The sequence below is a fragment of the Typopeltis vanoorti genome, chromosome 14, assembly GCF_054136105.1.
Source record: "Typopeltis vanoorti isolate ZY-2024b chromosome 14, IOZ_Tvanoo_1.0, whole genome shotgun sequence".
In the NCBI taxonomy this organism is placed as follows: domain Eukaryota; kingdom Metazoa; phylum Arthropoda; class Arachnida; order Uropygi; family Thelyphonidae; genus Typopeltis; species Typopeltis vanoorti.
The window spans coordinates 33,385,868-33,396,021 of record NC_143562.1 but is presented as its reverse complement, the minus strand read 5'-3'; the positions used below and the strand labels follow the sequence as shown (position 1 = coordinate 33,396,021).

General features: G+C 33.3%; 1 protein-coding gene across 1 annotated transcript in view; it reads left to right on the top strand.

Moving 5' to 3' along the window:
• Positions 1 to 671: 671 nt before the first annotated feature.
• LOC150099352 (uncharacterized) overlaps positions 672 to 10,154 on the top strand; it is a 34,409-nt gene continuing 24,926 nt past the window's right edge. The window contains exon 1 of the mRNA XM_090404323.1: positions 672 to 2,271. Coding sequence (XP_090260449.1) covers positions 672 to 2,271 — 1,600 coding nt within the window. The remainder of the gene's footprint in view (positions 2,272 to 10,154) is intronic.

Below are 10,154 nucleotides of genomic sequence, written 5' to 3'. Positions count from 1 at the left end.
TAATATCCAGAGATTCGTTTGCTTAAAGTCTAATGAATTAAAACAAATTTATTATGCAGATGTTTAATCACCCAACCTGATTACTGTAGTTGGGTTTGAAATAAGTTCAGACAGTTATATAATTAATAGATTGGACATTATTTAATTATAATATTCAGAACTTTGTGCTTCAACTTTGTGTAAAAGAAATAATATTCCAATGCCCATTTTTGGAATAAGTAATTATGTCTCTGTTATAAATGTTCATTGTAATTTTTTGTAGGAAAAAATAATTTGAAAATTCTATGATACCAGCAAAGAAGAAAAGCTGTAGGTGATCCCTTTCTGCCAACACCAGTCTATAAATTATTTCGCAAGCAATTCTCTTATTGTGAAAAACGTGATATGGAAAAACGCGGTCTCCTAATTATTCTCTCAATTCATTAAAGAACTACCCAAAATAACTTAATCAAATTAATTCTGTAAAATTATCCAGTGCAAATCATATTGTAATAATAATTAATGCCACGAATTGCAGGAAACAAATGTATCCTGCATGGTCAAGATAACATCACCTAAAGTACTTTTATCAACCACAAAAAAACACCTTTCTATTTTCAATTTTACATTGAGATATGTTGAAATCGCAAATGCTGAAAACCTACGATAGGTCATGCTCAGCAGCAAAAACGATGTCTTGTAATATTTGTGGAAACACGTATCTGAAATCAAGTAGCTTGAAAAGACATTTATTCGTTCACACTGATTCACAATCATTCTCTTGTGAAACTTGTGGTATGACATTTACACAAACCGTTAATCTTAAAAACCATTTATTGGTTCACAGTAAAAAGTCTTTCTCTTGTGCAACGTGTGGCAAAACCTTCTCTATATCAAGAAAATTGAAAAGACACTTATTAATTCATTTGCAACAAAAACCATTCTCTTGTAAGAGTTGTGGAAAGGCATTTTTCAACTCAAGTAACCTGAAGAGACATTTACTAGTTCACACTAAAGAAAAACCATTCGCTTGTGGGACTTGTGGAAAGGCATTTTCTCAGTCAAGTTATTTGAAAACCCATCTGCTAGTTCATACGCAAGAAAAACCATTCTCTTGTAAGATTTGTGGAAAGGCATTTTCAAGGTCAAGTATCCTGAAGAGACATTTATTAGTTCACACTAAAGAAAAACCATTCTCTTGTGGGACTTGTGGAAAGGCATTTTCTCAGTCAAGTTATTTGAAAACCCATCTGCTAATTCATGATCAAGAAAAACCATTCTCTTGTGCGATTTGTGGAAAGGCATTTTCAGGGTCAAGTATGCTGAAGAGACATTTATTAGTTCACACTAAAGAAAAACAATTTGCTTGTGATAGTTGTGGAAAGACATTTTCACAGTCAAGTAATTTGAAAACCCATTTGCTAATTCATACTCAAGAAAAACCATTCACTTGTGAAACTTGCGGAAAGGCATTTTCTCAGTCAAGTTATTTGAAAACCCATCTGCTAGTTCATACTCAAGAAAAACCATTCTCTTGTGGGACTTGTGGAAAGGCATTTTCAAGGTCAAGTATCCTGAAGAGACATTTATTAGTTCACACTAAAGAAAAACCATTCTCTTGTGGGACTTGTGGAAAGGCATTTTCAAGGTCAAGTTATTTGAAAACCCATCTGCTAGTTCATACGCAAGAAAAACCATTCTCTTGTAAGATTTGTGGAAAGGCATTTTCAAGGTCAAGTATCCTGAAGAGACATTTATTAGTTCACACTAAACAAAAACCATTCTCTTGTGGGACTTGCGGAAAGGCATTTTCTCAGTCAAGTTATTTGAAAACCCATCTGCTAATTCATGATCAAGAAAAACCATTCTCTTGTGCGATTTGTGGAAAGGCATTTTCAGGGTCAAGTATGCTGAAGAGACATTTATTAGTTCACACTAAAGAAAAACCATTCTCTTGTGGGACTTGTGGAAAGGCATTTTCTCAGTCAAGTAATTTGAAAACCCATTTGCTAATTCATACTCAAGAAAAACCATTCACTTGTGAAACTTGCGGAAAGGCATTTTCTCAGTCAAGTTATTTGAAAACCCATCTGCTAGTTCATACCCAAGAAAAACCATTCTCTTGTGAGATTTGTGGAAAGGCATTTTCAAGGTCAAGTATCCTGAAGAGACATTTATTAGTTCACACTAAAGAAAAACCATTCTCTTGTGGGACTTGTGGAAAGGCATTTTCTCAGTCAAGTTATTTGAAAACCCATCTGCTAGTTCATACCCAAGAAAAACCATTCTCTTGTGAGATTTGTGGAAAGGCATTTTCATGGTCAAGTATGCTGAAGAGACATTTATTAGTTCACACTAAAGAAAAACCATTCGCTTGTGAAAGTTGTTGAAAGGCATATTCACAGTCAAGTACTTTGAAAATCCATCTGATAGTTCATAAACAAGAAAAACCATTCTCTTGTGAAACTTGCGGAAAGGCATTTTCTCAGTCAAGTTATTTGAAAACCCATCTGCTAGTTCATACTCAAGAAAAACCATTCTCTTGTGGGACTTGTGGAAAGGCATTTTCAAGGTCAAGTATCCTGAAGAAACATTTATTAGTTCACACTAAAGAAAAACCATTCCCTTGTGGGACTTGTGGAAAGGCATTTTCTCAGTCAAGTTATTTGAAAACCCATCTTCTAATTCATGATCAAGAAAAACCATTCTCTTGTGAGATTTGTGGAAAGGCATTTTCACAGTCAAGTATCCTGAAGAGACATTTATTAGTTCACACTAAAGAAAAACCATTCGCTTGTGATAGTTGTGGAAAGGCATTTTCACAGTCAAGTATCCTGAAGAGACATTTATTAGTTCACACTAAAGAAAAACCATTCGCTTGTGATAGTTGTGGAAAGGCATTTTCACGCTCTAGTCATTTGAAAACCCATTTGCTTGTTCATAATCAATAAAAATCTTTCTCTTGTAAGGATTGTGGAAATGCATTTTTAGACTCAAGCAACGTGAATAAGCATTCGTTAGTTCATACAAAGAAAAACTATTCCCTTTTGATAATGGCGGAATAGCATTTCTCAGTCAAGTTTCCTTAGAAGAATTATTTTCTTGTAAGGATTGGGAAAAGTCAGTTCAGACTCAAGTAACCTGAAGAGACATTAATTCATACTCAAGAAAACCCATTCTCTTCTGATAGTTGTGGAAAGACATTTTTTCTGTCAACTAAGTTGAAAATACATTTCTGAATTCATACCCAAGAAAAGGTATTATGCTCTGAGAGATGTAGTAAGTCATTTTCGGTGAGTAACATGAAGTGACATTTATTAGTTCACACTTAAGAAACCATTCATTAGTTCAAAGACCTAGTGAAAAAGACAATTTTTTTCATTTTTTCTTAAATGGCTTCCAACTAGAAATGATTTCATTCTGTAAGCGTTTTTGAGACATTTATTATTTCATTATTAATAAAAAATATTTATATTTTGAAATTTGTGGCAAGATGTCTTTGAAACAGGACAAATGTCGTGTGACTTATTAGTTTCCACTCTGAAAATTAGATTGTTTTGAAACATTTGTCAAACAATATTCCCAATTAGTGGCTTAGATAGTGATTTATTAGTTAACACAGTAAAAATCGTTTTCCAGTAAAATATGTGACGCACTTTTTCATGAGCAGGCAGCTTACATAACTTGATTATATCAAACAGGGAGAAAAGACTATTTTTTTTTCATTTGTTCTGAAATGATTTTTAATGAAAATTTCATAACGATTTAGAGATCAAATTACTTGGGATGGTCTTTAAGAGTTGAATATCATTAGAAACTTGGATTGAAAAAATTTTCCCAGCTAGGTAAACTGAAAACAGTAGTTTAAACTTCAGACAAACTGTTCACTCATCTGAATATTTTTGCAATACTTTCACAGCTTTATAACAGGAAAACACATTTCTTTGTTCATGCTCAGGAGAAATCGTAGTACACATAAGAAGCCCTATAAAATAAAGTGATGTTATTAATAAAAGCCTTCAAGATATTAAAGAACTCATTTTGATGATTATCATTGTAGAACTTGAAGAAAGAAAATTTACAACTGAGTGTCATGTTATAATTTGGAGAAGCCATTTGCTTGCATATGTTAAAGAAATCTAAATCAGGAGATCCACATAAGTCCATCCACGGTCACTAGAAGGAACACGTTCTATGTTTATTATGATTGTGTAATTCATTCTCAAGTGCCTGCCTTTCGTATGCGATAAATCATTTTTCTTTCAGACCTGAACTTATTGATGTGTCATCAACCAATTTAAAGAACATTTTTCTTATTTTACATTCAGAAACCTTCTCTCCGATTCAAATTCAACAGTTTGTTTCGAATTCAAATTAATTTAATCACTTCAGAGTCTCACAAAATACAATGCCTTCGCAAATTTTACGTCATTAGCGTTTTTTATAAAAGTATTCCTATTCCAATAAATGTTCTTGCTTATTATATTTTAACTGTGGGTATAATCTTTCTAGATCATAACGTGAAGCATTCTGAAATGCATGCCATTCTGTTCTAAATTGGGTAATTTTTCTAGAACAGTTTCCTAAATAAAAATTAAAGCTTCATATTTTAAAAATTTGTGAAATAGTTAAATATTAGGCAAACATCTCCTTTTCGAACAATGAAGAATTTCAGCGCCCAGTTTGTTGCTGTGATTGTTAAATCTCGTTTAGCATTGTAAGAGTTGATTAATGGTTGATATAATTCATGTTATGATTTGCAATTTATTACTCTTTTTGTAATAACTACAAGTAGGTGGTAGTTATTGATATAGTTTTTTCTGTATTTCTCGTTTGATTCATGTTTATAAGTATTTTATTGTTAAGTATAATTTAATATCCTTCTCAGTAAAGTCTTCTTCCACTTTCTGGTTATCATTTATGTATGTATGCATTTTTATAGTTTGCAAACATAGTTGTTCGTTATAATATATCTGTAAAGCTGTTCTGATGTATCTTGTAGCATGTGATTAGTAAATAATCTTCTTTTGAAAGATGACCCGTCTTTTTGTTTTTCATTGAAATAATTTTCAAAATATGCTAGAAAAATTATCAATTGATTCCAAAAATATATCAGCATAACATATTACCATTTCTTTACCGAAATCTTATATTTTACTTCCCCTCCGCCATTTTAATCGTATGGACTACTGCATGTAAGGTGATTGTAGAGGTGACGCTGTAGAAAATTTAAAACTTGGAATAGATGTAAAATATTATTCCACAAGAAAGAGAAATAATATTTATATCAACAGCATCCGAAAATATAATGACGTAGATAATTTTTAAATGAAGGGCTGATTACAGAGAACTGCATGTTTTGAATAAAACGACACATTCTGGTGAAAGGGTATATTCTTGAAGTAGACATACAAATTAATAATTCTCGTAACTGATAATCAGATCATGTATTACATTGTAATTCTGGATTAATTATTGTATTTTATGTACAATATTGTATAGTTGAATTCTAAAAAGGGCTCACGTTAATGAGTACAGGAGTTTTAAACACTAAGTATCTAATGATGGACAATGCCTTACATCATGTAATATGTATTTTTTATATTATCTGTAGACTGGTCCCTACCTTTTTCTGTTCATCTTGCTCTTCCACAATGCTATTAGTGTATTCGATGGCTAGGAGTGTGCCATTCCTATTATACTGTGCCTTTTCTTCTTATGGAGTTGGAGTCTTTCTTCTCTCCGAGATATTTTCTTCTCTTCTTCTTCTCCTAGTAGGCTAAAGTCAAATTGGAAAGAATTAGGATAAAAATAACCCAGATATGTAGAAACGTCCTCTGCTACCCTAACCACTTTTTCTTGCAGTGGTTTCACTCCACTAACTAATATTGTTGCGAGTTATAATGAATCTCATGCTGCATCGGTTGTCGGCAGAATAATGAGAGCCGAGTTCAGGTCAGAGGCATGGCAAGCTGGCTACATTATTATGCCAGTAACTTTCATGAGCAGGAGAAAGTCTACAAACCGAGATAGTGCTACTGCGTACGGGACAACCGACGCGCCTACTCGAAGACTACATAGAATATGTGAGAAATCAGCAATGCGGTCAGCCAAGAATGCGAAACATGTAGCCACCCTCAACATAAGATCCCTATACCAACCTGGAAAATTGCAAGTAGTCCAGGAAAATTTAAAAAGACTGAAATGGAGTATTTTAGGTTTATCACAGACACATTGGTGCAGAGATGAATTCATGGATTTACCAGAAGGAAGACTGTACTTCTCAGGAAGAAAAGATAACATACACAGGGAAGGAGTTGCATTATTAATTGAAAAGAAACTTACACACTCAGTAATTGAAATAAACCCAGTGTCTCCTAGAGTAATAATAGCCAAACTTCAAGCAAAAGAAAAAGGTCAAACAATTAAAATAATCCAATATATGCACCAGACAGTAACCATTCAGAGGAAGAAATAGAAAATTTCTATGAAGAACTACAACAGGAAATAGATAATCCCAAAAATAGAGAGCTAATGATAGTGATGGGAGATTTTAATGCTAAAATAGGACAGTTCACAGCAGACAAAAAAGAAAGATGTGGGGAAATTGGGATACAGAGGGCTTAACGACAGAGGAGAACAATTTCTCGACTTCTGTAAAGCAAACGAGCTAATGATTACAAACACATTGTTCTATCAACGCCCTAATAATAAATATACATGGACATCCCCAAATGGTAATATAAAGAACTGCATAGACTATATCATCATAAACAAACAATGGAAAAGAGCAGTAAATAATGTACGAAAATTAAGAAGTTTTGATTTTCACACTGACCACGAAATATTAACTGCCAAAGTGAAGATAAAATTCAACAGGAAAAATAATATCAGAAAAGAAGAAAACATCAACCTATCAAAACTAGAACATAGCTCAAGCAGAAGTCGATTTTTAGAACAGATGTGCTTGAAATTAAAACCCTCCATCTTCCAGAACAGCGGAAAATACTGGGAAGAAGGAAAAGAAACAGTGTTATCAATTGCAAAAGACACTCTAGGTTCCAAACCCAAAATAAAAAAACAGTGGATAACCCAAGAAATCATAGCTACAATAAAAGAGAAAAGAGAGGCCAAGATACTTGTGAACCAACAAAACAATGAAGAGAATAGAGAAAAATACAAAGTACTAAAAATAAAGTTGATAACCTATGCAAAAAAGCCAAAGAAAAATGGTTAGAAGAAAAAGCTAAGAAATGCCAAGAAGCATACCAACAAAACAACCTAAAAGTCTTCCATGATACTGTAAGAGAAATTACAAAGGAATTCTCAGCAAAAGCAGTAACAATGATAAACAATAAGATGACTGAAACCGGGAATATTGAACATATAAGAAAAATCTGGTCAAACCATTTTAAGACTATCTTCCACCAAGGAAACAAAACTACACTGCCAACAATAGAAGAAAATAATCACCCAAAAGTTTTACAAGAAGAAGTTAGATACGCAATAAAACAGATGAAAAACAATAAAGCACCAGGCATTGATACTATCCCTACTGAACTGTGGTAATATGGAGGCAACATATCAATAGAATATCTAACAATCCTATTCAATAAAATACTACAAACAGGAGAGATCCCAGATGACTGGAGAACTGGAAAGATCATATCAATATACAAGAAAGGAGACAAAAGAGACTGCAGAAATTACAGACCAATCAATTTACTCCCTCACCCCTATAAAATATTTATAAGAATTATATAAAATAGATTAAAAAACACCTATGAAGAAATGATAGGCATAGAACAAGCTGGTTTCCGAGGAAACTATTCAACAATAGACCAAATTTGCACATTGCACCAACTAGCAGAACTCAGCAGGGAAGACCATAAAGAATTATATTGTTGTTTTATGGACTTTAAACAAGCTTTAGATAACATCAACAGAGAAATCCTTCTTAAAATTATACTAGAAAAAGCAATAGACAAATATATAATACAGTTTCTGATAAATTACTCTACGACAAATGCAATAATTAAAAAGGACACACTCACAACAGAACCCACAGAGATCCAAAAAGGAGTAATGCAAGTATGCCCATCATCCCCATGCCTATACAACATATTTCTAAAAGAAGTTGTAAAGAAGGCAATAGAAAATGAGCCTGGAATCAATGTCAATGGTTTAAACATAAATAATATCAAACATGCAGATGATCTCGTCCTTCTTGCAAGAACCCAAAATGAACTACAAAAGTTGATTAACAAGCTAAACGAAACCTGTAAAACATATGACATGACAATAAATATACAAAAGACAAAAGTGATGAAAAAAGGGAGGAATAGAACTACCATCGCAGCCACCCTAAACGGAGAACAAATAGAACAAGTAGACAACTTCGTATACCTTGGATCAAAACTAACAGAAACAATAGATGAACTCAAAATAATCAAACACAGCATAGCGATAGGATGGACCACCATGAGAAAATTACAGAAAATCTGGAAAACAAACAAGATATCTAAGCAAGCCAAAATCAAATTATATGAAGCAATAATTATACCAACAGTCATCTATGGAGCAGAAGCGTGGATAGTTAAAAAAAGAGAGGAGAAAAAACTGCTGGCATTTGAAATGAAATGCTTAAGAAAAATAAATAGAACAAGTTGGATAGAAAAGAAACAAACATCACAGTCAGACAAGAAATATTGTATAAAAAGACAGTAATAGAAAAAATTAGAACACAACAACAGATGGTTTGGACACACTGTACGCATGGACGCAGACAGACTTCCTAACGTCCTAATCAATACTTTTCCAACTGAAAAAAAGAAGACCCGGAAGAGCAAGAATTACCTGGCTGAAATTAATAAAGAACATCTCGGGATGCAGAACATATAAAAAACTTTTTCGAACAGCAAGGAATAGAGAAGACTGGAAGAGCCTGCTCAAGAGAAGACTCAACCCGTCTTAGACAGAAGAGAAGAAGAAGAAGAGTTCAGGTCTTAGAAAGATTGGCCTTTTCGAGAAGTATAACAGTCTCCAACACAGATAACTGTTACTGTCAATGAAGAATATAGAAAATATGGGTTTAATCTCAAAGTTTAACTTTATATCAGCACTTGGAATATATGTAGTCACAGATGGGCTTTCTTGATATTGTCTATGAAGAGATGGAGTGGAATAAAACTGACATCCTGGGAATTACTGAGACCAGATGGAATGGAGAATATCATTTCAAAAGTCAAGATGGTAAACTAGTTATTTAATCAGGGGGTTACTCAAACATCATACAGTATTTATAGTACTGAGGAAAGTTCAGCCAAGAACTGATCTCTTTTATATATACTGTATATTGTGTATATATATATATTGTGTGTGTGTATACACACACACACACACACACACACACACACACACACACACACACACACACACACACACACACACACACACACACACACACACACATATATATATACATATGTGTGTGTATGTATGACTTAAAAAACGAGATAACTTATAAAGATTTTAATGAGAATAATACAACTAGTTTCGGCTTATAACAGGACGTTCTTCACCACACTTCCTAAAATCCGTTCTCTAATCAGCCATCCAAAACCTACTCATCACAACTAAAATATCCAGGTGTATATAAATTATGGTGCGATTGCAATATCCCTTATTTTGGACAAAATAACAAATCTATTGAACAAAGTATAGAAGAGCATAAGAGAGACATCTCTTACAAAAGATCTCATGCAACTGCGTTATCCAGTCATGTTCTTTTTTCAAATAATCCTAATGATGATCAATAAAGCCACTCCTTTTGCTGGGATAGATCAGAAAATATTTTTCGATGTGATGATGAGTTTGAGAGAAAAATTGTAGAATCAAGGGAAATCCTGCTGAACCCTGTCCACTTAAACAACAATTTGAGTTATAACATCCCAGATAGCCATGCTGCAGTTATCCAATATTGGCGTTCACATGAGCCTGCACGTACACTTGCAATAAACAATGGCACGCCTGTTAGAACAAATTGAAAAAATACGTTTTTTATGAATCAATTATGTGTGGCAATTTTTACCTGTAATTTTCAGTTGTTTTTTTTTTTAGATACTTCAATGTTTATTACTATTCTTTTCCTTTATGAATACCTGAGGAAGGCTGTT